This window comes from Gymnogyps californianus, chromosome 6 (genome assembly GCF_018139145.2).
Source record: "Gymnogyps californianus isolate 813 chromosome 6, ASM1813914v2, whole genome shotgun sequence".
NCBI lineage: Eukaryota > Metazoa > Chordata > Aves > Accipitriformes > Cathartidae > Gymnogyps > Gymnogyps californianus.
This window is the reverse complement of record NC_059476.1, coordinates 33,384,476-33,411,805: the sequence shown is the minus strand read 5'-3', so window position 1 is coordinate 33,411,805 and position 27,330 is coordinate 33,384,476. Positions and strand designations below refer to the sequence as shown.

At 37.5% G+C, this 27,330-nt stretch overlaps 1 protein-coding gene across 1 annotated transcript in view; it reads right to left on the bottom strand.

Moving 5' to 3' along the window:
- Window positions 1-7,840: 7,840 nt before the first annotated feature.
- Window positions 7,841-27,330, bottom strand: part of BICC1 (BicC family RNA binding protein 1) — a 115,861-nt gene continuing 96,371 nt past the window's right edge. Inside the window, exons 11-21 of the mRNA XM_050899056.1 lie at window positions 26,092-26,250; window positions 25,498-25,694; window positions 25,064-25,205; window positions 23,810-23,966; window positions 22,261-22,426; window positions 20,836-20,875; window positions 20,006-20,160; window positions 17,474-17,630; window positions 14,738-14,898; window positions 12,389-12,488; window positions 7,841-10,818 (exon numbers count right to left, since the gene is read on the bottom strand). Of these exons, the coding sequence (XP_050755013.1) occupies window positions 10,688-10,818; window positions 12,389-12,488; window positions 14,738-14,898; window positions 17,474-17,630; window positions 20,006-20,160; window positions 20,836-20,875; window positions 22,261-22,426; window positions 23,810-23,966; window positions 25,064-25,205; window positions 25,498-25,694; window positions 26,092-26,250 (1,565 nt within the window). The 3' untranslated portion in view covers window positions 7,841-10,687. The remainder of the gene's footprint in view (window positions 10,819-12,388; window positions 12,489-14,737; window positions 14,899-17,473; window positions 17,631-20,005; window positions 20,161-20,835; window positions 20,876-22,260; window positions 22,427-23,809; window positions 23,967-25,063; window positions 25,206-25,497; window positions 25,695-26,091; window positions 26,251-27,330) is intronic.

The following is a 27,330-nucleotide window of genomic DNA, read 5'->3' as shown; positions in this document are numbered from 1 at the left end:
CACCGAGTACCTGCACCCTGGGGCGGCAGCAGGGCTGAGGAGTGTCTGTGGGGAAGAGGTTGGGGCTGCCTCAGGTGGGACACGGCAGGTTCCGGCAGGTTCCAGCAGCCCCTCTGAGCCCCACAGGTGGTGCCTCAGGGGGATGGAGGTGAGAGGCGGGAAAACGCCACCCGGCTGCCAGGAGCAGGGAGAGGCAGAGGAGTCAGGAGCGAAGGAGGGAGGGTGAGGCGGGAAAAAGGGGTGGTGGTGGAGTTAATTTGTCTTTGTTACTCACCATCCAAACCTATTTTAATTGTCAAGGAATGAAATTAATTTTCCCCAAGTTGAGTCTGTTTCACCTGTGACAGTAGTCCCTGTCCTCATCTCCACCCATGAGCTTTTTCACCTTATTTTCTCCCCTGCCCTGCTGAGGTGGGGGAGTGGGAGAGCAGCTGGGTGGGTGCCTGACATCTGGCCACAGCTGACCTGCCACAGGGGCTCAGGGTGCATCTTGGCCACTTTGTACAAATTAAAGTAATAAAACCTGTACGTACCAGTGTCCTGTGAGATACCCAGCTTGGGACTGTGACCCGGACAGATTATTTAGAAGCACTGAAAAGGGCGAGTGGTGAGAGGAGAGGTAAATCAGCTGACCAGGAGCTCCCCGGTGATGCTGGGGCGAGAGCTCCTCCGGCACCTAACCAAGTAAATAGCAAAGCTGCACTCAGAGCTGGCTGAACATCTTCAGAAAAAACAGCTTCTGTTTTCACTTCTGTCTCCACAGGCAGGTGCTCTGGGGCCCAGATCCCCATTGAGCCCCCAGTGCCTGCTCCCCAGGCACTGCTCAGAGCAGCTGGCCCCGGCACCAGCCCCCACAGCATAGCAGGGCAGCACTAGCACACAGCAGCAGTAGCACCCACCTATAACAGCAAAGCATTAGAAGCTTTCTAGATTTTGCCTTTATAAAAAAACCCAAATATGCTTTTCTTTCAGATTTGAAATAGTGGAGGAAAAAGAAAAAAAAAACAAAACAGAGACTATATTCCAGTTTTCAGTCAAGCTCAATGTTCAGAATATTTGAGGGCTGGAAGGGAGCACACCAAATATGGGATCGAGTATCCCTGTGCCGCTGTCTTAGGTACTGCCCGTGCTGCTGCAGTAATAATGTGCCCATGTCTGGTGCTCCCATTTCAGAAGGGATGTTGAAGAACTAAACGGCAGCGCATGGGAAGGATGAAGAATGCGTTAGAGATCCAAACAACCTTCAGTAAAAGATGCGTGAAACTCCATGTAGCTAACTTGCAGGGGCAAAAATCGAAGCGTGACTTGATTGCAACCTAGGTATCTCCTTGTGGAAATCTGAGGTGTGATTTAATTTAATTTATATGACAAATGTTAAGAAATGGCTGGAAATAGACTCTGACTTTATCTAAATTTAAAGTAAGGTTACACTTTTTGCTTAGAAGGGAAACTGCCCATTCAAACACCTTGATTGGCAAATCATTGAAAAGGGTGGGTTTTTTTGTTGTTGTCATTAATTGAAAACTTTCAAACACTTTCTCAGTAGAGGTATGAACCCACATTTATCAAAAATAGGCTCAGCACTTAATGATGAGATATTAAAAACATTCATGAAACATTACCTCCCTCTCTTCAGAGCAGTGATTTGGTGATGTTTCTTAAAAGGTGCATCATACTTCCAAGCAGATGCTCCCTTTGCCCATTTTCCTTTGAGATAAAGCTCCTGAAAATGCACAGTGCACTGCACAGTTGGTTTCCTCCTCTAACCATTAATCACTACCACTCCAGCTAATAAGCAATGTGAAAGCAAAAGTCTGCAATATTTTCTGTTCCAAGACCTGTTGCAGCAGCTCTTCCCCAAGTCAAACATGGAGACTTTCATCCACGGTTTTCCTAATAGCTGTTCATGTTAATCTTTGACCATCCAACTCCTCCCTTTGTTTATAACACTGCAATATTATACCTTGCAAATAAGAAGAAAATCATGCTGGAAGAGTTCTTTATTAGGATGTTACATAATGAAAGTTGTGAATGCTGTAAAAGGAAAATAAACCATTAAGCAAGCATTTGCCACTACTGGTTTCAGTTATGGGTCCCCATGGAGTAAAACTCACTTTTATGCAGACTTGAGTAGCTGCCAGGAGATAGACCATAACGTTTGTTTTGACAAATAACTACCTAACAGGGCAGTCCATTTGACAGGAATTGAAAGAACTTTACTTTCACAGAAGCAGTTCAGCAAGAGAGAGCTTTTACGGGAAAAGGAAGACCTGAAAATTTATACTATCTAAGAGTTCTGCCATTTCATGCTTGAGCATGAAACATGGGCATAAATTGGTTCCCTTGGGTACACAAATTCAGAGCCTGTTCATCATGGAGCACAAGCTTCTCATCTCTGAGTAGGTGAACATGAAGCAACCAGACATTTCTTACAACATACTACCAGGTCTACAAGTCTGGAGAACTTGTTTTCAAAAAAATGTAGGCAAGATCACAGCATGCACGGAGGAAGGAAGTATTGCTCTATCACGGATTTCTTTTCTGTGCTTAAACACAGAACAATTTCACTAGATTCAAGCAAAAGGAAAAGCTGACCTGGTGAAGAGTTAGAGGTCAAGCAAGAAAGCTTTTAACATCTTTTTGATATTTCCGCACACCTGCCATGTTGAATAGCACATGAAAACACCCCACAATGTTTATCAGAAAATGATTTGCCTTCAGGAACCATAAAGAACTTGATTCGTCCCCTGCCAAATTTTGTGAGCTTGGAAAATCTCAAGTATGTAAAGAAATGCTTTAAGATGAAACACTAACTGTTACCTGGTTTTGGGAGGGGAGGTGGAAGGGACAGTTTCAGTGATTCTTTGTCATAACTTTGGGTTTTTATGCATACACACAAATTCTGAAATGTCTATAAAAAGTTTCACTTAAACCCAAAATAGACCAAGGATACAAAGCCTCTCTAATATTCAATTTCTAGTATAGCCTTGAAAAGACAATGCATTTTCATATAGTATTTGATTTATTGCCTACTTTTATCACAGATGGTATAATCACGAAAAACTGAACTCTTGAAAGGGATTTGACAAACAGAACCAGATGTAAAACGTCTTGAAGCTTACAAATTCATCACATGACGATTAAGCAGAAAGAGGACTTGAAAATACTGGGTTTCAAAGTTTTCAGCAGACCAACACATCTGTTCAGTGCAGAAATTCTCTCGTACCTCCTGACATGTTTACACAGCGAGAAGATGCACTAGGAACTAGATCATAAGCAATTCTGGTTTTGGGGTTTCATTATCTTGTCTCTGAAGCAGCTCCAGGGCAGAGAAAAACCACATAGTAATATGCAACTGAAGAACATGGATGCATTGGCCTCAGCAGAAACATTACAGACGGATGGGAAGCAAGGAAGAAGTGTGCTGCTGTACTCCAATAATTAATGTTAAAGAGGAAGTGGGCGGACATTAAAGAATCCTTCTGTCTATGAATAATTCTGTATTTATTATTGGTTACAGGAAGTGCCCTGCGGATTCACTTTGCATAATCATTTTTAAACTGTAACAAGAACACCATGCAAAAGGACAGATGCTCCTTTCTAAGAATGTATAAAAAAAAAAAAATGAACCAAACAAGTAAATGCATGTTTCCTTTACTTACTTTTCATGAACAACCGCCCATCTGAAGAAATTATGCCCTCATCTAAACTGGCCTTGTAATCACAATGTACTGTTTATATTGTGCTTACAAATGTCATTCCTTACACTGGCTGATAATGACCATTAGCATCTGTACCTTCACTGCCACAGTTTAAGTCCAACACAAAAAGCAAAGGAAACACAAGTCTGCCTGAAAATTTAAAATGCTTCAAAACTTCCCAATAGTATTTGTTTGAAACTTGACTGCTCACCAGAAAAGAGCAGAAACAAGAGCCAAGTATGGGAGAGCCAAGATCTAGGAGAGGTGAGCAGACACCACCAGCAGCCAAGACAGCCAGCAGTGCCAGAAGTGTTATTTCCAGTCTTCAGTCATGACTTTTAAATCCCTTCAGAAAAATCCTTCAAAGCGCTCATCCACACTAGCGGTTCTGGATACTCTCCACATTAATCACTCCTAGGAAAAGAAGTGAACGTTGTGCTTGTGCAAGCAAAAAGCTCATGAAACTGCATGTAAAATTTAAAAATTAGCCCTTTCTAGCATTTGGAGTCCAAAAGTATAATGGAAAGAAAGCACTGAGTCAACAGTGGAGCATCTGCAACCACTTTCAGTGAAGATGGAAGATAAACCAGTGCTGGAGGCATGCTCAGGAGGAGCCCTCCTACGTGACAGACGCCTTCAGCATTCCAGCTTGCTGGCTATTGTCACTGTTTGGTGCAAGGAGAAACACTGCTGGGACAAAGATAATTTTAATATAGCTGCACAAAAATATCTCTTGGCCCATAGGGATTAGTTAGCTAGTTGTCTCCCATCCAGTTTCCAAGCAAGATTCAAATCTGTCAGCAATTTAGCCTCACTTACCACGTTGGCTTTATTTGTACTGATTTCTAGATGCTGGACTACATAAAAAAAAATATCTTTCAGTACCAAAAGAATCAGCATTTTTAGTACTGAACTGTCACTGCTAAACATCCAATGCTGCATTCAAGCTATTTCAGAGTAAGGATCTTCTTGGTACCATGGAGTAGCAACTTCGCACTGAGGTGAGCTTCAGCATGAAAATAGAGGCTTACTCTTGAGAAATCAAAAACTGTTCTGCTGCATAGTGGAAAGCGTCCTGCTAGAGGAAAAGGTTGTGAATATTTTGTTGTATCTGAACTTTAATTTTCTTTTGCTTTAAAATGGATTCATTCTTGGGTTCCATCCTCCTTTTCCCTTAGTATATTCACATGTAACATACAGCAAGATCTACTGTCTACTGAAGGTCTCTTATGTTATCCTTCCCCCCAAAAATCTTACATATTTTCCACTTCTCTTCTATATGGTTCATATACAGCATGAGACTGCATTTTCCATGGATGGTTTTAATTTTGGGAACCATAACCTAGTGCCATGTGCATTTAAGGCCTCTTCAATTCTTCTGTCCTTCATAGATGACAAACTGTGATGTTTATCATAGCAAAAAAGTGTAACAACATCCATATCAGTTCATGGTCCTAGGGTTATTACATTAGTGGTAACATTATTTCTTAAAACATTCATCACCCATTGTTAGAAGTGACAAATTTTTACTTCATTATATAATTGGTTCTTTTTCTCATATTATGTTTTGCTTTTTCCATCTGTTAGTTTCCATGAAGTTGCAACACAGTTTTGGCACAAACTAGGTAATTTCCATCACAATGTATTCATCTTTCTTCATATTTTCGTCAAACATCTGGAATCGTTCTGCATTTCTCAGTAGAGCAAATATTGCCCAAATCTTACTCCTTAGAAGAGTGGAGAAACTTGACACTAGGTGATGCTTTCACTAGCACATAAGGTTCTGCATCTTCATAACCAAGTATCTTCATTTCCCAACATAATTCATATTGACTCTGATTCAATTCAATGTCAAAAGAATTTCATAGGATGCTTCTCATAATTATAGCTCAAGATATTCTAAAAAGTACTGGGAATAACAAAACAATACACTGTAAATATACTTACATATAATTCCAAGAATTTCAGAAAGTATTTTCTGGAGTATTTAAAGAAAACAAAAATAAAACAAACAACTTGAGTTTGTGACAATTTTTTTCCTTCAAGGCTGAAAACTTGCTTTTTGATGAGAAGTTATGAGTTAATTGTTTTTGCTTTTCCTTATCGTTGTTTTGCTATTAAACCTTATTACAGTAAGTAGTTTGTTAACATTTGAGTCTGTTCTTTAATAGTACACTTTCTTCAAAGTGAGAGGAAAAAATCATCTTAATTAACCATTAGCTCCTCCTAATACCTGTGTCAATATTCAAAATTGGCAAATATGACTGTTCTACTACTTTATTTTGATAAAATTTCCTTTGTTGATTCATGAAATCATGTAAAATATTAAAATTAGTAACACTCTAAAAATAAACTTCTGTATGTCTGTAGCACAGCAAACAAAGATAAAACCCAGATTTTCCTTCATACAATGGCAATCATCATCTGCAAAAAGCCTCTTGTAATTTCTGGATTTAGTTTTCAGATATAAAAACGCCCCAGATAGGATCTTAAGCCAAAAGAAAAATAAAGGAATTTTATACCCAAAGCACAAGTTTATTCTGTGCTTTTCAGGTTACAACATATTCCTCACTCACAACTACCAAGAAGTCCATTTGTTTTTCCATCTTCTCAAATCCTCAAGAACTTTGCAGCAACTCCAAATAAAAGCCAAGCCTTTCTTTTGCTCAGATGCCTGTGACACAAAGCAAGCTGGTTCTTCAAGGATAAAAGGTAGCTCCAGCAGTGTCCAGACTTGTTTGGAATCAAATACTTCTTAGCTTACTTCACAGTACAAGCACAAATTTCTGAATATCCTTGCCTACCACACCTTTCCTCACCAGCCTGCAACAGTACTCATGTACCTTTTGTAACCATGTTTTCCAGGGCTTTGGAAAAATAAGTCCCCTCCACCAAGCGTTTGATTGGAGTGGGCTCAAACAGTAAGGACAGATGTCTCACTTTTAACATCTACAGAGCTTGGAGAATCCATCTGTTTTCTCTTGTGTATTGGCAACATTTCTTAGTAGACATCTTCCTCTTCAGACTGGAAATCACCAGTTTTCCTTTTCTGACTGGTAGCAGAGAGAGGTGATGAGCACCTGGATGGTGAAGCCTCTCTGTTCAGGGAGCAATCCTGTTCATGCCATGCCACGCCAGCTGCTGGGAACACTGCTCACACCGCAAGGAGAGCGGACATCTAGCTCTGATGCTCCATCACCGTTCCTCCTCTTTCCCACACCATCTTTTCCACTCTGCTGACTGAAGCCACGTGGTGGTCCATTGGAAGCAATATTCCCAAATAAATGGTCCACAAAGGAAACTATCTTGTTTCAGACCTCTGTAGTTCACTACTGCTCAGGCATCAGAAATGCTGTGCAGTTTGCAAGTCCACCTGCCTGTGCAATTTCCACTGAGTTTATGCCAATGCCTTGTGAGTTGGTACTCAGCACCATACCCTTCAGTTGCCCTCAACAGAAGGGTTTGTTGATCTGTTCCCTTCCCAGGCTTGTTCCCACATCTGCAATTCGCAGTAGGTATTCAGGAAAATAACTCACAGATTTTTAAAAGGTCAGTGAGTCAGGAATACTGTAATTTAAGTGGAGACCTGTGTGTATAAAATAGTTAACAAAGGAAACACATTAGGCTGGAATAATGAAATGCCTGAATGCACTGAGTGAGGTAAGTAATATTAAGCTTGTACCACTACATGTCAAGCAAACAGACAAGACTGATGTAACATTATGTACACATTACCTCAGTGTGAAAGCTATGCCTCTTGCTAGATTCTGACTGGTTGTGTGGCCAGCATCCCAAATAAAGAATCCTTATTGGTTTTTTTCCACTTCTACACTGGAAGTGATAGTATAATGACCATCATGAAAGAACACATACAACTGTCCTGCTAACCAGACCAAAACATATATAGTCATTAAAATGGGAAGACCAAAGAAAGAATAAAACTCCTGTAAGCCAAATCATTAAAACCTGCTATGAATTGAACCTGAGATAATATAACTCCTTCCATACTAATTTTTAAGGAGAGGTATCTCAAAAAAGCATTCTAATTTAAAAGCCAGACAAACACACTGTATGTGATATAAAAAGAACAGTAAAACACACAGAGCATTAGCATATGAAAGAAACATGTTGCAATTATGTCAAATACTGCTTTTTATATTTTATTAACAAGCAAGCATCCCTGGAACTGGGTCTATATAAAAAATACTTCATTAACCAATCAGAATACAAGGGAGTTATATAAATTTATTTTATGCAACACTGATTAGTTCTGAAAATTCCCATGTTTAATGTTTTAATTTCATCTTTTATTTTAAAAAAATCACTAAAAGGACACAACCCACAAAAATACAATCTGTATCTGCTCTATATTTACAGATAACTGGTCACTATTAAGGCACAGATTTAAAACTAACATTTTTATGTAGCAAGTCAAATATTTGTGCATAATATAACACTAACAATACGGTACACTGTACTGTCATATTCCCTTTGTGGAATCAAAATAAGTGAGAATTTTTTTTCTTCCAGTGTGTTCTTTGTGTGAAGCCCTATTGAAAAATAATGTTGTTAATGGGAAATTCTTCACTTTGGTGTAGATGATATAAGCACTGCTCAGCAAAAGACCACATCAACTTAATACTGTAATAAAATCAGTTTCTGAGTATAGTACTGACTAGATACATAGTATGTACTTACGAAAGACTAAAAATCTAAGTGTGTAAAGGTTTTTTGATGCTTTTAAGTTTAGGCAAAATAAGCAAGAAGGGGTTGTAGAAAATTCTGTACAAAGTGTTGCTGAATATTTATTTCGTTAAAAATATTTTATAAAATTAACATAACTGAATACAATTTGATTTGCAAACACTGGTCTTGCAAATGCAAACATTTAAATGACAGCTTATCTGTAAGCACATAAGTAGTCCATGTGAATGGAACTATCTACATGCTTAGAAGTAAGCACAAGTGTAAGTAGTTTTCGAATTAGAAGTTGTGGCTTCCACGAGGGTTTCCATGAAGTTGCTCTTGCCCGTGTAACACACATACACACAAATATCTCATAGATATGTGGAGACTGGCTTTTGAGCACAGAAACGTTGATGTGAACAACTGCGTGCGTACAAGATGCAGTTTTATCCATTCAGATCTGTAGTACATTTTAAAACCAGAGAAAGCTAACTGCTACTTGATCTACAGGGGAAGTCACCCAGTTATACACCATTAAGTAGATATGGCTGAAATGAGTACTGAGCAGTTATTTTTTGCTAACCGCAACAAGACTTTATATTATTGCTTGATCATCTATGCCCTCAAGTAATAGTTTCTTTAAATTCCCTTTGTGTGTGCAAATTTCTCTATACATCATTTTGTATTCTCACCTTAAAAGAAAGAATTATCCATGGAAAGTGTCGAAACTATTTCTCACCCATTTTTGCATAAAAACCAACTACTGTAAATGTTATTCTAATGCCTTCTGTTAAGAGCACTTGACAGTGGTTTATGTCCATCTCAAAAGGCTTGTACACTGAACATAAATAATACATTACAGTAGAGGTAATTCACAATATTTCTTATGGGAATGCTTTTCAACAAATTAATGCTTGGAAACTTCATATTGCATTGCAGAAAGAGGCACTTTATGAATTCCTTCATTATATCAGAACCCTTCATAAACCCATAACAAGACATCTGTAAAGACAGAGGAATAATATTGCCAAATTATTTGGACTTTCACAGTATAAGAACGCAATAGTTAGCTCTAGCCACTTATAATATGGACTCTTTCTGTTGAACATAACTTGTTTCAGAAATAGTTCATCTCCAGTTTTAAACACTTCTGCAGCTGACAATTACAAATCTAGATTGAACAAAACAGATGCTATTACACCTATTTTATGTAGGTTGCTTAATTGCTGCATGCATAGTCATGTAAGTAATATGCATCATTTATTAAATGGCAACAGTGCTGTCTTGTCAAATTAGATTAGTTGTCTGTTTAATCAAACTGACAGCCCAGAGCTCTAGTTTGATGAATGCCTTTCAATCTCTACCATAAATCTGCAGTAGATCAGTTTAATCTGTTACGTATTGTAGGTGTATAGAATCTAAAAAATAAAAGTCTGATATAAATAAGTGTCCTTTAGTGGCAGGGTACTAAAAATAGCCCTTTGCTTTGAGACAACCATTAAAAACAGTTTTAGCATAATAGGCAGCAGTTAAATATGATGACTGCAAAGGGTTAATATTGCAAGGTCCATTTTGGTCTTTCATTGCATCTGTTACAGTGAGTGAATATTATTACAAGCAGCATTAGCCTGCTTCATAAGAGCGTAATAGGACTGGGCCACTACCAAGCGGCTTGATTTTGGAACAATCTTTTCAGGTAACTACCGGGGAGACAGAGGAGAGGGAAAAATCTGCATAAGAACCAGTTTCTAGTACCATTATAGTGAGATGTGACTTAATGCAGGAACACCTGAAAAAAATTTGATTAGTGCCAATATAAAAATTGATATGGAAATGAAAGAGAGAAATAAATTTCCACAGGACAAGAAATCAGAACATGTAAAGTGCAGAAAGACCTCAATAATTATTTTAAGCAGTACCAGAAAAATCCATCTTGATAAAACCAAAATCTATGCTCTCTGGCATCCCAGCTCTTCATTCTTCCTTCATTCAACAAAGTAAAAATTCAGTGCATACATTATAGTTATAGGTAATAAAATACTAAACAAAGAACCCTATATTATTATTATTGCAAATTCTGTCCAATCTACACGAGTAAAACATAACCCACATTTGGTGTTTTGAAAGATAACAGACAAAAATGTGTTTTCTCTGTTTTTTTGGCACAGTATTGTGCAGACAAAATGCTTTGGTCCTTGACACCCAAACTCCCAAAGTGCAGAGGGTGGTGTGCAGTGAAGGCTGTCCACAGGATTGCCATGTCCATCTTTACAGCTGACTTTCTGAGCCACAACTTACTGCTACCAGCGACCGCTGACACTAGCAATGTCCGAATGATACTGACGTGGCAGTCTTCCGCTAGCTCCACCTTCCAGGAATGAGGCACGTATGTTTGATGGGTCAAAGAGCTTTCTTCGGTTTTTATTCAGTTCTATAAAGGTCACACACACAAAAAAGTCCCTCATCAGAAATTAATTTTAATATTTTGATCTAAACCAAAAGCAAAACTTCTATTTAAACAAACAAAATATTTTAAACAGAACAGCATGAACTGAAAATGTCTGTGAGGCACTCGTTCAATTTAGCAGTTAACCCGGCACTCCTACTATCCTGTTGAAGACTCATAGAAGCTGCTTGGGATGCAGGCATCTATTTGGTGCAATTCTTATTTGGCACTGATACAGTGTGGAGTAGATGGTATTTTGCAATATTGATCTAGATCAAATTGACATAGCTGAAACACTTTAAAAAGGTTCTGTTATAATACTCAAAGGCTGAAATCTTCCTGAAGGTACATGCACGCAGAATGTATGGCTGCAGCACAACCATGCAATGCAAACTGAGATGACAGAAAAGCTTGTTAGCATCTTGAGCATTTCTCAATGCACAATTCTTTATTTTAAACACAACACTGAAGCAATATTTTAATAAGGACCCTTAGAAAAAACAGACGCTCACCTCAAACATGCACCCTAAGCTTGTATTAGCAATTGCTCATCCAAAATGTTTTTCCTTTCCCCACTTTTCTATTCTTGTAAACAAACTCCATGATACATACAAATCACTGAAAGATTACATAGATTTTCATGACTGCTGTTGAACTAAGTACATTGCATTTTTACCCTCTTTATGCCACTATTTTAAATTCATAAAAAAACATTCACTAATGGCATCAGTAGAAGCGATGCAATTGGGAGAAAAATGATCTAGTCTTACAATGAAGCACCTGAAGAAAACTCTTGCTCTGATACAGATTCATTGCCTAGACAATGATGACAGAGCACTCCTATATAATATGAAATCTCATGCTATTTATTACAATTAGAAAAAATCTAGTTAGGCATTATATACTACAACACATTGTAAGAAATTACATTTGGCCTTCATCTTTCTACATGTAGGGTACAAGACACCCTTTTAATTAAAGTGCGTTGCAAAAATGCCAAATAAGAGTTACATGTTTCTTTTCAAACCTATACATTTTGCAGAAACAATTGGCCTTGGAAAAAAAAAAAACAACCCAAAAAAACAAACGAAAACCAAAGCCCCCCAAAACGAGGCAGTTTTTCCCAGTAGGATGATTGCTCTGCTAATCAATGAAGGGATCTGGACAGGGAACCAAAACCTTGAAAGTGCCAGTTCCGAATGGTATTTAGTGCTGTTCAGCCTCTGCAGAGCCTGTAATTCCAGAGTTTCTAGGACCCACAGTTTTAGGGCATAAAACAAGTTCACAATCTGCTGTGAAAAAAACTTTCTACCAAGCTCCAACTTTACAAGGGGACACAGGACTAGGCAACTGAAGTCTTACTCGGTAATGTGAAAGCTCTATAAAGCCTGGTTTTAAGCGCCTTCTGATGAGGGGCAAGCCAATATGACCTCTGTGGACTAGATTCTTACCTCTCAGTCTTTCCAAGATCCTTTGTCAACTATAAACACACAACTCAAGTGAGAAGAATACAAACAATACTTAAAATCAACAAATTATAATCTGTGTTATTTACCTGAAATTGCAAGCAGCATTTTTCTTCTGGCACCAAAAGTGGTAATTCCTAACTCTTTCAGATCTTGATCAGTAAGAGTAAGGAATGTCTGCAGATCAATCTAGAGTAAAAAGAAATAGGAAAATTATGCAAAACAAGTCTCTCCCCAAAAGTATTAAGCCATAAATGTGGTTCAGAATATCTTCACAATTTTTTTTTCCTACTGCATTTTACAGTTACTCTGGCAACCTATTCTTTGCATGTAAACAGCAATCGTTGCTTTCCAATGGCTTCTTCACACAGTTGCTCAATTTGCTACTCTCCACTTCTGACAGATAAACTAAAAAGCAAGCAGTTTTAGAAAAGCACAGAAGATCAATTAATCTTATTTATTTGTGACTCTTGAGATTTTGACTATTTCCCACAATTGCTACAATGTACTTGGGAACAGCCAGGTATATATGTCTGTAGATATGGTAGGTGCTTCAGACTATCGTAGGTTAGCAGAGGATGATTGCTCAACTACTGGTGACACAATTGAGTTAAAGCACTGAGTATTTCATAGCATTCCAAAGCGTTTGCAACCACGTATGTTTGTGGTTTTTTTGCTTCCAATACAATTCACAGAAACATAGTGGAAAATTGTTTAGTTTTCACTCTGGCCAAACTACTTGGCTCATCTCACACCTAATCAGCAACTCTTGAGGTAAGAAAAACCAAAACAAAACCCCACCTGTCAAACAAAAACCACCTTCAGTGTTAGAAACCAACAGAGTCATCTCTCCTTTTTAGAGAGAGTGGCTAAGATAATAGGAAAGGATCGATGACTGGATAATATGTGTATTATGGAACATGCAGGGGAGTACAGAGAAGATAAACCTGAGGAACTGTACACAGAATTAACTGAGGCACAGCTGGATTTATTGGTTCAGATTGAGGATTGACCTTGCCACTTTCAGACTGGTTGCAGGCAAACCCATGCTGGTGTCTATCCCACACCTGCCAGTGCTTTGCAATCCAAAAAGTTCATTAGCTCAGGTGCAGCCAGGTCCTAAGCACTTTTGTGCAGTACTGCACAGGAATAAAATTCCCCCCAGCACTTAAGCAGCATGATTAGAGAGAGACAAGAAATGCTGGCAGGAAATGCACCAGATCCAGCTGCCCCCGGGCTGAGGCAGCAGCAATACACTTCAGTGGACTCAGGACAATTCTGTGAGCACATATACACGAGTGACTTAGTGCACAGGAGAAGGTACAAATTTGCCTCATGTCTACCCTTGGAATAGTGTAGTACACACTTGAGTGTGCCCCTAGTGTGTGCAGTTTTCCTCTCGTGGAAGCAAATCTGAAGCTAAATATTGGCACACCAGAGCAACTCATGCAACATGAACGGAAGGTCCTCTTTGAGTTTGTTCTTCATGAACACATGCACAGTTCTCTTAACGACATGGCAATCTGTGCAAGAACCCACTTTATGTGGTCTATTAGGAGAAAACACGCAGGTGCAAATCCGAGACCAGCAACTGGTGCAGGCCTCGCTGCCAATAAAGATGCAAAGTGGACATATGGGTCCAGTACACAGGAAGATGCCAAATCCAGCTGTGGTCCTTCCCCTGTACCACATGAGATACTGATACAACCCACATGGACATCTGTTTTGCTCCCTAGTACACCCAATTCCAGCAGTGTGACCCATACAACTTCCCACATACAACTACAGTACTTTCAGGACAAGCTCAGAGGCTCTGTGTCTAAGTCTAAGTCTTGCAACTAGGCTCACTGTACCTTTGTGACACAATTAAATCTATCACCAGAATAAACTATCTGCAGATAACCAAGTTGACTCTACCTATATAGTATTCTATGGATATGAAATACTACCACTTGGACTAAACTGAGATTAGTTGGTGTGCAGGCAGAAGGCTCACACAGATGACGAGGTGAGGGATGAATATATGTGACCCGAGCATCAGCCAAGACAAGATGTTACTACTGAATGCAGGCTGGATTTCCATAACCTATATATGAAGCTGACCAAAAGCTATTAAATTCTAGTTAGCATCCTAGTTTACAAGTAGGAGCCAAGGTTTAAACTTCCTTGAATGAAAAAAAAAAAAAAACCAAAAAACCCACACCCCACCCAAACCTAGTTTAATTCTTTATTAAGTATAAATCAAAGTGCAGGACAAAATCATACTCATGTCCAGGCTGACTATCTGGAAATTGAAAGACATATGATATAACTTTGAAAGAACAGCTCATGAAAATCCTGTCACAAAGTGAGACTTCTTAGTGGCTTTCGTCAGACAGAACAACTACTGCTGGAAAACATGCTACAAACAGAAAGGTGTCTTTCAAAGGAACACTAACCTCTTGCTGTTGGAATACATCTGTGTATTTGCCCAAACCAAGTTTGCTGAACAGCTCAGGCAGATCAGATCCCTTAAACAAACTGTTCAGGTTACAGCCATTGCTTCCTGTCAGTGAGGAAATGCAGTCCATGTAATTACTGCTACTGAGATAGTGTTCAGCTGAAAGGGAAGAAGTGCACAATTTTCTGTCATATCAACATTGTATTCAATTAGATCATTAAACAAACAAAATATTTAAATCTTTATTATTCAGAAAAAAAAAGCTTCTCAGTGGTCTGAGAGAATGAACAGCATAAAGCAAATTTTTTGTTAATTAAGTTCCAGTGTTTGTTTTCTATAGAAAGATATTTGGGTAACCCTTCTACGCAATAAAATCACATTATGTGATCTGTCACATGGATACAAGTCAGGAACTCATACAGGGGAAGAGCTGCAAGACCCTGTTGCTTTTGCTCCTCTTAAGCCCTCTCCTGTTTTCTCCAGTGAATATTTTGGAAAACACCATTGCACACAAATGCAACCAGCCCTTTTTAGTCTGGATGGGGAGAAAACCATGCTGGAGCAATGCCTGGTAAAGGAACTACATAGTAGCCACATGATTTGGCTATTATTTTAGTACAATACAGACAAAAAAATAAATGCAACAGTTTTATAAAAGACTAAAACTGGAAATATGCTCCCTATACAATTTTAAATTACATTCCTAAAAGGTGTATCTTTAAAAAAGTTTCCAGGGTGAGGTTCTTAAAAAACCCAAGAAAACCAATTTAGCAGTGCAATCCCTTTCCTCTGTATGTGCATACTGATAGTATGTAATCACATAGTTCATCATTATTTTTCCTCATGCTGTGTAAGAAGAGGATAGCTCCCAGGGAGTGCACCAGGCATTTGTGTAAATGGGGCCACTGTGAGTGCTCCCTCCCTTATGACAGACACAGGAAAGAATAACAGTGAATGCGTAAGAGGCTTGCAGGAGGTAAAGGATACTTTCCCAGGTGAGTAAAATTAAGATTGCCCCGGAGACTTCTGCTATGGCCTCCACTATAGAATGGCAATAGGATGTGAAAGCCACCATTTTTCACAACTGGCTATACTACATTTCTTATTTTCTGGGCACAAACTAGTTAGAAGCATTTAGGATTGGATTTACAGAGTTTGGAGAATTTCTATCAACCTCAGCTCCATTTTGGAAAAGAGTTTTAAAATACAGTAAACCATTCAATGTTGAAAAAGTGAACATTAAGTTTGACAAATGAAGCAATAACTAAGTTGATTTTTCAGACTTTAAAAGGTGGTGCCTCAATTTCTTCACTACCAGAATAAGATAACACTAAAAATACCCAAACAGAAATTCACGATCCTACAACTCAGGGCAGATGATGCAAGGTCATGTATTGAAAACTGAATATTAAGAAATACTTCTTACTGGTGCAGTCAGGAATCATTATCTTAAAAACAAAGAAGAAATTCAACACTACTATGCAATTGTGTCAATGAAGACTTACATTTTAGTACTCCGGCGCCTATACATTAAGGTAAATACATTTGTCCAGCCAAATCATAGCTACTTCTTTCGTCCCTCCTCCACACATTTCATTCTCTGAGAAAGCTACAGCTGCTATAGCACAGTTTCCCCCACCGCCAATGTATTCACATTTCTAATTTTCTTCTAATGCATATGTAAATACTTTTTAATCCTTATTTATTTTGATTAACCTAGAGCTTCCATTTTTGTCCAATTAACTTGGAAACATCAATGGCTTGATTTCAAAGATAAACTTTTCATCTCTTTTGGTCTGTGAGTACTTAGAATATGGTATGCAGCCATTCACAGCTGAACTAACGTGCTTTTTAAAATCATGAATAATTACAAGTATACCAACCATGAATATTTTCTCTAATTGAAGTTATCCTTTCTTAGGATGAACAACTTTTGCTATCTGTGTACTTTGCAGTTAATCTGGGATTAGCTTTTATTCACCTTTAGAAGAAAAATGCAACAAAAAAAAAGTAAAAACAGCCACAGTAGTTATTTCCCCATAATGCAGTTAGTTAGTATGGATCAGTATTCTCTACCTCCATTTTTCACTCTTTCAGAAAGGCATACATTGTGTTATTAAAAAAAAATGAAATTAAGTTTCAAAGAGTTCAACCGAAGTCAAATTTTAATTTGTAAGTTTCAAACATTGTTTAAAAAGTAATTACAACATTTACAGCCTATATCCACAAAAACCAGTGTTTAAAATCATGTGCTAGGCCATGCTAGACATATGGACAGTCATCTTTTATTACCAAAAAGAGAATCATGCTTTAAAATTCAGTATCGGCACAGATTATGACTCCTCCACCAGTGAGCAAATAGGCCAATAAAGACCTGGCTGTTGTTGTTGCATCAATAACAGAGCAGAACGATGGCAGTCTAGAAATAAGCTTTTATACAGGTGTGTTTTCAGTACACCTTGAAAAACCCCTTCCAAGACAGCAAAGAGCTTTCAGCAAGAATGTCTTGCATTTAAAAAAATTTCCTTAAAAGTTTTCCTTTTGGACCATTATTCGTATATCATGTTACGGAATCTTGCATATGCTTTCACTTTTCAATTTGTAAAAAGTTTACTTTACAGGTGTCAGTAATCTAAATCCCTAGTGATATCAGGAAACATTTATATTAAAATAAATATTCATTGATATCAATATGATTTTTTTTTTTTAAATCAGATCTTAAGAAATTATTAACCTGATTTATTTTGTTTCCGTTTGGGGCTGCCAATTGAGGAGACAAATTCATTATGAGCTGCGGGTCCAAGTCCGTTACGGTCTCTCCAGTTATCAGATTCACTGCCACTTCCCAGGTGCTCCCGACTGTTGGACCGTGAGAGAGACATTGATGAACCCTGCAAATCACAAAAAGAAAATTTGGGCAGAAAATAGAAGTTTCATTGTGACTCAGATGTTTTCTTTGAAGCAGCTCAGTTAAAAAACCCCAGCTTTTAATGCATGCAAACATTTTTTTAGCAGTTGATCACTAGTCAAATAATTGCAAAGCAGACACAAAAACAGCAGGTGTGCTTAAAACATATGCAGTTTACAGTTTTTAAGCAGAAGTTATTTAAAGACCATGCTTCAAAATAAATTGCTCAGTATTTCCAAGTCTGTTTCCAAAACGTTCCATGGTATCAGATTCCCACACAAATTCTAGACAAAGCAGTCTATCGACTACACCCCTTCATGGGGAAGGGAACATAACATCTATCTGAAGAGAAGTGGATCAAGTACACAATACTTGAGAACAATATTGTACACAATACTATAACAACAATTCTGCAATGGTTTGTGAATTTGCAATTTTATTTTTTTTTTTTCTAAATAGATTTTCATATTCCTGTAAAGTACTAATTATCAACTCTCATCACTGTGGGTCAGAATGTTCCAAAATAAGGCAACAGTATTCCCTGAAAGCAGCAATTAACTATGGAATTGGGTGGGGATGCATCCAAAAAAAGACGGACTTTATTGATACCACACACTTAGATGAACTAAAAATTGTGGAAACAAATGAACAATTTAATTCTATACCCTTGCATCAAATTCCAGTTGAAAAGCATAACTTAGGAGGCAGCAATCTTTTCTACTATTCAGAAAAATTGACACCACTGAAGAAAAAAGGCAAAACCTCCTTGTCATTGGCAAAATTGGGAAGGTGTGAGCTATGATTAGTATGACTCAACAAATGAAGAAAGGCAGGAATTGACTTCAAGTCTTACAGAAGAGCAAGAAGAGACAGGGCCTCTACATTATGTTAGATCATAGTGATGGCTAAGAGTTGTGAAGTAAAAAAAGATGTCATCCAATGTTTCTGGAAAACTGAATGCACAGTAAAATATCATAGTGAAGGTGAAATATGTTTGGTGAGCTTATTTTACAAATAAACTTCCCAGACATTAGACTATAATACCAATACTACGTCTGTTCAAAGACTTTAGCACATGACCCTCAAACATGCATGGAAGAAGTGTGGCAGTACTGCCTCTAATACAAATGATGCTGAAGACTGCTAAACAGAAGAAGGATACAAGGAATCCAAGATTTTTAGCTTCCCCAGATGTTTCCACAATAGCTCATATCAAACAATGGAAACAGGAGTCCTAACATGCTATCATTTCACTGGAGAGAGCTAAGCCTGTGGTTTGCACACGGGCAGACTCCGAGTGACTACGATAAAGTGTTCTTGGTTAGAATGACATGCCTGCTTAGAGACTTTTAGCAGTGCCTCATGGTCTGGGGGAAAACCCCACCCCAGTTCAATCAGTATAGAAAAGTACACAAAAAAAATTTCACAGATTTTGGTTGTAGCTTTTTCTCTCCCCCTAGTTACTACTGCAAGCTCATTACGCGTATCCAAACCTATTACATGTAGCTGAATGACATGTGAACTTTTTGTGTCAAGTGGGGAACACCAAGGCACATTTTTACCATGGTTGAATACTTCTTTTGCATTAAAAGATAGGTATATCCTAGAGAAAAGCTGTATGAAGTCCCAGTTCTGAAGAAACATACCATTTACATTTTATGTAAGTAGGACAGAAATAAAGAAAAAAGGTGTCTCTATGGAAGGTGGGAAAGATAACAGCAATGAAACACACTAAAAAGCAACTTCAGAACGCCTTTGAAAAGAAAGGAATATAAATTCCCTGCAAGATTCCCATGATCGGACTCTGAAGAGACTTGCTGGGCCCTGTGGCTGCCTTCTCCCCGGGAACTTTCTGGGCCCAGTGAATAGTGCAAATAGAGAAAGCTCTTCCAGTTCTACAGCTTTGTCAACAGAAGATAAGATGAGCTGCAGCCATTTCTTGTTCTAACATTCTGCTCCACCATGCAGTCATTCACATTATATAGTTTATCTGTTATATACACATTGTTTTAATTAGATTACTAAATTTCTACCACTTGTCTACAACTATTGAGACATTTGGTCCCATAAGTTAAGTTTCTTTAAACAAATATATTTCCAGGAGCAGACTTCTATAAAGCTAGTGCAAGATTAATAAAGCAGATATAATTTTGTGTGTTGGGCTGAATGCACTCCATATGCCTTAATATTTACATAAGAAACATTTTTCACCGTAAAAAAAAAATATTTAGAACCCTAAGAGGAAAGCTAAAAGTCTTATCTGCAAGACTTCTTTTTACAAAGTTAGAGACATTTCTCAGGAGAAACAACTGTATCATTCACTAGAAATAAACTTCCATTAAGTATAGTTTTTTATACCTCGTATGTAGTTGTCATAGATGGCTTGTACGATACATGATTTGCTCTTCTTAGTTCCTTGATAGTTTCTGCAGGCATAGATTTAGAGAACCCCAAACCACTCCAAGTATTTGTTGGAGTTCTCACTTCCGTTACAACTGGCTTCTTTAACATAGCTGAAAAAAATAGAGACAAATTAGTAAATCTCAACCTTAGTAAAGGTACTGAGATGATAATCCTGAATTCATGTATGCTAACAGACTTCAACGCACCAAATGGTAAATTCTAAACACCTCCACTTAGTACACAGCTTGAGTCCTACCCTTCCTTAAGGCAATTTACTCTGTCAGAAGATAGTTAAACCCCATTGGCTGCAAGGAAGCCAAAAGAATCATATCTGTTTCAAAAGGAGGGGTTTCTGGTTTTCTTTTGGTGGGGGGGTATTTGGTTTATTTTTAAACAGGGTCAAAAATATGGTTAAGTCCCTTATGAATTTTGTGACTTAATTTATCCCTGAAATAAGGAGCAACTTTGCCAATATGACAAACATCTTAAAGTTTAATTTGCATCCAAATAAAATCAAGTATTACAGCTATGAGGTCTCTGAAAACAACATGCATCATGTGCATATGGATATACTCACGCAGAGAGCATCTCATCTGCAAGTTGTTTATACTGTATTTTATACTATGTTGGTATTAAGAAATTTTTGGAACATGAAAACTAATATACAAGTGTTTCACTATCAGCTTTAGATTTGATTAAAAGTCAAATTACAAAACTGAAACTTCAGGAAATTCTTTTAGCTGTGTACTAACAAACTTTTCAGAAGTCACTGTTTATCCACATACCTTTGGTTGCTAGTAGCTTCTTCTGTTCATAGTCAAATGCCTAAAAATTAAACATGCAGAAGATAGCTTAATTGCCATTCTAACTAAATGTCATTCCAGTACTCAGCTCTTTGTAAAAACAAAGGTTTTGAAAGTGGCCAGTGAATACATCTAGGAGAAACCTGAAGTACTGCACAATAATTTGACAACAGTCCAGTTAGAGCCTTAGTTACTTAAAGCGTTCAAACACAGATAATAAAGATTTTAAATAACTGATATCCATTTGAGTGAGGCTGCAGCAGTATTTACAAACTGTTTAGGCAGAATTTCTTTAATTTTTTTTTTAATAAGACATGTTTCAAGCATAGTTTCTCTTCCTTAATCATCTCTTCTTAGCATTTAAAACATTCCTCAACAGTACAAAAAATATTTGTACTGCAATATATATTAGACACCAAATCTAGGCACCACAGTTATTCTTAATAATCTTTCAAGTTTAGTTCTTCTCCATGCACTCATCTTCTGAAAGGTAAAGGATTTAAGTTTTGACAGAATTAAGAAACACCTTGTATTTGCACTACCTATGACAACAGAAGATCTGAAGTTTAAATACCCCTGGTTAAATAAGTTACACTTCTTTGAATTACGGATTAGCAAGTCTAAACACACACAAAACCACAAAAATGCAGTATTTAGCCTGAAGCGTTAAATTTACTACTTGAAAAAACTAGAGGAATAACAAAGGAAAAGGGCTGCAAAACACTAACCTTAAACTTGTTCCACTGCTCCATGCAGTCTAGTTATGCCCACACACTGACAGATCTATACTGAAAACTACTCTGTTACTACTGCTTGACAGTCAAAGGGGTCTCTCTCTTTGGGGAGATTTCGCAATAACATGGAAGTAATTTATAGTATAGTAGTAGGCTGTAGTTAACCAAATAGGAACAGGACAAGGAAAAAAAAAAAGAGTATATGTACAGATCTGTACTTGTAAAGCAAAACCAGTGTAGTTACTCCAGTAAATCCCCCTGTATATGAACCTGAAGCTATAGAAAAGAATTGTGTTGACACTGCTTATGAAGAGTTGTAAAATATCTTTTGTAGATATAATTGTCTCAAAGCAATGATACAAGATTTTTTACACACAAATGAAGCTTGCATAGACTAATATAGCCATCCAATTTATTCTGTACTTAAATTTTTCTTATTCAACAGAAGCATAGGGGCTTTTTTGTCTTCAAGACTTTTAGTTGAGAACCCATTCTGCAGTTGACAACCCACTCTTCACTTGAAAGAGTTAACGACTTTGCTGGGAAATGCTTTTACTGAAATGGTAATGGCAAGTCAGTCTACTAGTCAACAATCACCTTGGCATTCCGTGGTAATTTCACTTTGCAATTATCAAGTTTTGTGCTAGATTTGGGTTTATTCAGGGAAACGTACCTGCATATTTACATATGACGGCTGTGGAGCTAGACGTGCTCTTTCAGAGTTCTGCTGAGCAGCTGCTGCTCGCTCTGCTGCCCGTTCACTTCCAGGTGCCTTTTTATCAGCCATGGGACTTTCAGAAGCACTTAACTCTGCATCTGAGAGCAGCCTCTCTGCAGTACTGCAGGAGCAAAGTCAGTATTAACTCCAGTCATCTTTTTCACAAGCAGTGAACATTCAATGCAATTTTGATAATTGAGCTTTACCCTGAGAAGTTTAGCAGCAAAATTCAAGAAATGCCAGTACGCAAACATCTCAGTGTTTTTAGCAGTATTTCCAAAGTCTCAGCTTTCTTTTACCTGTTTCTCTGTCAGTGAAACAAAACATGTATTGCTGCTTCCTATATTACCAAGTACGAGGCATAGCTTATAGATTCAGATTTGAGCTATCTGGTATCTGGAATTATCATATGCAATCCTACACAGTGTGACTTCATACCATTTAGCCTTGCTCAGGCCAGCAGTTCTAACAGACTGATAGTAGCAGGATAAAGAGAGATGCATAATGGGGACTAAGAAAGTTAACATGGGTCCTGTTTGCTTTTAAAGCTTCAATAATTGCACTCTTACATGTCAAAGCACCTCTTAATGTAATCTTTTCTTTCTAAAAATCAGCCACATTTTATGCCTACTCTAGAAGAGTATAAACTCTTACTTCAAAGCAAAGTGATCATATTTTAGATGCTGTAGACTACCCCAGAAAAATGCCCTAAGGAAACTGTGAGCATTATATCCTCAACAAAAAGAACAAGACATATAAACAACTGACATACAGAGTCTGGTTAGCAGGAATCCTTGGATTTCTAAACTATGAAAGCAGAATTAATGGAATACATATCATAAACAGTGTAAATAAATGAGGCAAGAGAAAATATGCATCTCAAAAGAGTGATGATGAACAGTTCCCAAAAGGGATAGTGAAAACACTACATAAAGTAAATCAGACAAAACATTGCATTAAGCACAAAACCTGTGTTGCCAAGACATATTACGACTCAAAAGAGCCTTTCCCACTGTTGGCTCATTAAAAAAACCAACCAAACAAAAAAATCATTGACACAAGTGTTTGAGAACATGCTGTTATGCCCTGAATATCCTTCTTCTAAAAAGAAAACAGCCTCAGGTACATACAAAAGGAAAAAGGCTGCCAGTTAGGCATTGTTCCCAAAGCAATCAATAAAAAAATGAAAGTGCAAAAACGTATCCTTTAGAAATAGGCAATGAAAGTTCCTCTGAAAAAATCCCCAGTCTTTTGTGGGAGAGGAAAGGCATTTATTTTTTTCGAACCAAAGAAAAATACTTAGGACATACAAAACGCATTCAAAGTTTGCTATTATCAGACAAACTGTGAGTTATATTAATGCCCAATGTGATTAAAAATCAAGCCCAATTTACATCAGTTCTTTGAGTATCTTATGACTGAATCATCCCTTCTACCTACAAAAACATGAAGTATTTTTGCATGGTGAAAGTGCCATTAATCTGTATTTGTACATTTAACTTACTGTAAGTGAGAGTTTTTGGTGCCTTGCAGTAATTCAACTGTTTGTCTCTTAGCACAGGTCTGTTTGGAAGAGCTCATCATTTGCTTCAGGTCACTGGTATTTGCTGAATGGGACGGACTTCTTGGCATGCCCACTTCTACAAAAGCATCATTGCAACCTACAAGACGAATTAGGAGAGTAGTTAAACAAAACCCCTCTTATGTTCTAGTGAACTTACTAAAGGAATGACAACTATAGAACAAAACCCGCTCTTCCTCCTCATAGAATTATTGTAGTCTTCAGGGATAACAACTTGGTCAAGGTTAAGAAGTCAGAAATGTAACTTCAAATGCACAAAAAAGGTGTTAGTATTCACATAGATAGTAGACATACTAAGTATTTTCTTTCCTAAAAACTTTATTTTAAGTAATATTAGTTAATACTAAATCTGAAACCTGACAATCAAAAGTGACTAAGTATTTCAAACAAATTTGATTTTATATCCAGTTTTAATAAACCTTGCCAGGTGCTCAGATAACTTTTGCTGAAATAAAAGCTCCCCACTTGATGTTCAAATATCTTTAGAATGTGTTTTTACAAATATTTATCACCTTAATTGGGCAAATCAGCATTTCAAATGACCACCACCCTCAATAAAAGAGCATCTCCTCGTTGATCAGTATTTGCAAGGGAAACAAGGCCTTTACACATATTTGCTCAAGTCTGAAGTGGAACTGGCTTTCCCTCCCTCCAAGAATGATGGGAACAGTCCATTAGTTCCTTTAGCTTCTAAAAGGCAGCATAACTGAAATGCTGTTATAAAACATGCAAATAAATTCTGTTTGCCAGTGTCATCTAGGTTTGATTTACACATAATTTTCTGCAATAACCTTCTCAAAGGCATTAATTATTTCCTTTCATTAAAAAGCAAAAATACAACATCATTTAAACCAGCAGAGATTGTTTTAAGCAATGAAGTTAAGCTGCTGTAAAACATACTAAAATTTTCATAGGTTATTTCCCTCTGCTCTTAGAGAATAAATAAAATGTTACAAGCGCATTTATGTTGACTCAAGGTGTTTCTATCAATACAGCTCAGATACTACAACTTCTGTTTACTTTCTTTGACAATGAATCTGGGAGATCCAGAGATATTTTCCTTCAACATGGCTGCAAAACCAATGCACAGGCAATATATTTACATTTTTGTTTCATGAACTGTACATAGACTGCACAAACACTACCAGACAAAAGAATAAAACGTCAAAATCTTACCTTCCGCACTGTTTGACTTGGCAGCTACTTGTTCTGAGGCACCATGAGTACTTGTTTGTCTTACCGGATCACTGTGGTTTGTGCTCAACACATTTTCTCCTAGTGATGTGGCAGACAGTGCAGCATACTTGATACTTGAGGTCTGAAATGATTGTCAAAAATCACTAGAGTGATTGTTATGCTTAAGGAAATATTGAAAGAATTTCCCTTTTCTATCTGTGCAGGAGAACAAGAAATTAATTCCTGATATAGGAGAAAAATATGCTTGAATGTTCCATTTTTCAATATTTAAGTTATATTTCGAAAACACCACTGTTCTATTTCTAAACTTAGCAGCTTTAAGAATCTAGTAATATAGCTAGTTTTCTCTTTCAGCATTCTTAGTAGAGGTGTATTACAAACAGATCTGGTTCTCCAGAGATAATATCACTTACCTTTACATGACCATTTAAAGAAGGTGAGCCTTTTTTACTCTCTGATTGCATGCCGTTAACATGGACTTCAACAGGAGTCAAGCCTGGTGGTGGAGATGGAGTGTTTTGACTATAATTAGGTACTCCAGACAACAGAATACTAGTTAAGGTTGCTTGGGCAGTAGATGGTATCATTAGGTGTGGAATAGCAGAAAAACCTGTAACAAAATTTGGTCATGTTCTGATTAAGTTTCTCATTTAACTTTCTCAGGCATTATAGTACTTTATATATATAGCTATCTTTATGTAGCTTTGATACATCACTAAACAAGTTTCCATTAGAATTGCATGCCAAAACCATAACGCTTTATCTAACCATTACTTTGTAGGTTAACATAGTTTTCTATATAAAACAGATGAAAACATTGCATGTGACAGCACATCATAAGTTTATATTAAGTTATAACTTTAAATTTGGATATTTATTCTTCTGTGTTAAGATAAATCCAAGAATTATTAAGGTTCTAAAGAATGAATGATTCCGGACTTTTCAATTGTCATTCTAATGACTTAGTGTTACACAGTTCATTTAATTCACATTTAACTTCTACCAACCTGTGGCATTTGTGTTAGCAAGAGATGTTGCCCATAACGTGGGACTAGGCGTGCCTGAACTCGGACTCTGCAAGGGACTCACAGAGCTATTAAGGGCATTCAACAGAGAGTTTGGAGCAGTTGAGGTGTTGACTGACAGGGCTGTTGGACCTAAAAGGCCTGCAAAAAATTATGCAAGTGAATATTTAGCTGAAACTTACCGAAAAACATTTTTCACAAAAGTACCAATTAAAAACAAACAAACAAACCCCCACTAAATTGCATCAGCATGTATTTTACAAACAAACTTTAGCATCAAACCTGCTGTTAATTTGGTGAACAGAGCACATTAAGAACGCTTGTTCTTAAACTGGGAATCATATATCCAAGAAGAATTGAAGTATCTTTTATGTCCTTTTATGTCTTTTTCTACTGGACTCTGACTACTGTCATAACAAAGAGTCCGCACTAGCTGTTCCTCAGCCCCACCATCCCTTTGTATCCCCTCTATTGCTTCTGTCAGTTTGTTTCGATGAAGCATCACTTGGGCAAGAAAGCAACTGCACTACACAACCTTATTTTCATTTCAGACAATAACCTTTTTCTCAGAAGCTCATATGAATGAGCCACTACTTCCACAGTAAGAACTATTCAATTCCTTTTTGCATCTTCAGTACTGATTGCAAATCATCCCCCAAATGCATTGCTTATTCCCAAAGCATTCCCTCAAACCAGCTCTTCATGTAAGAGCATTCACAAGGCAGTTCAGCACTATACTCTAAAGAGGTAAAAAAACCCAACCCCAAAGTGCAGGCATGACAAGAATGGTAACAAAAGCAGCATTAAAAACCACACTCAAATGGCACAAACACTTGCTCCTGTGTGACCCCCAAGAAAGCATGTGACATGGAACTACACAGCACTCCCGGATGGCAGGTCGCAAGAGAGCGTGGTGGTTACATGAGAACTCTGAGTTTCAAGAACCAGTGTCAAGATTTGTTACTAAATTCTTCTGGGATTGCTTGGTTTTCTACACATTTCTGATAACAGGGTATTTGCAGAGCTTGAAAATGAAATGGTAATTCCAGTCTGGACTATGCACTTCTATAAAATTACATTAAGATAGAAAGCTTACACATTTCTGTCCTGAATTTCATACTTACTAGTAAGGTCTAAACTAGTAGCACATGCATCCCTCAGTTACAGTGAGATACAGCCAGAAGTGAAATGTGGTGTTAGCTATGTTAACTTTCATAGTAC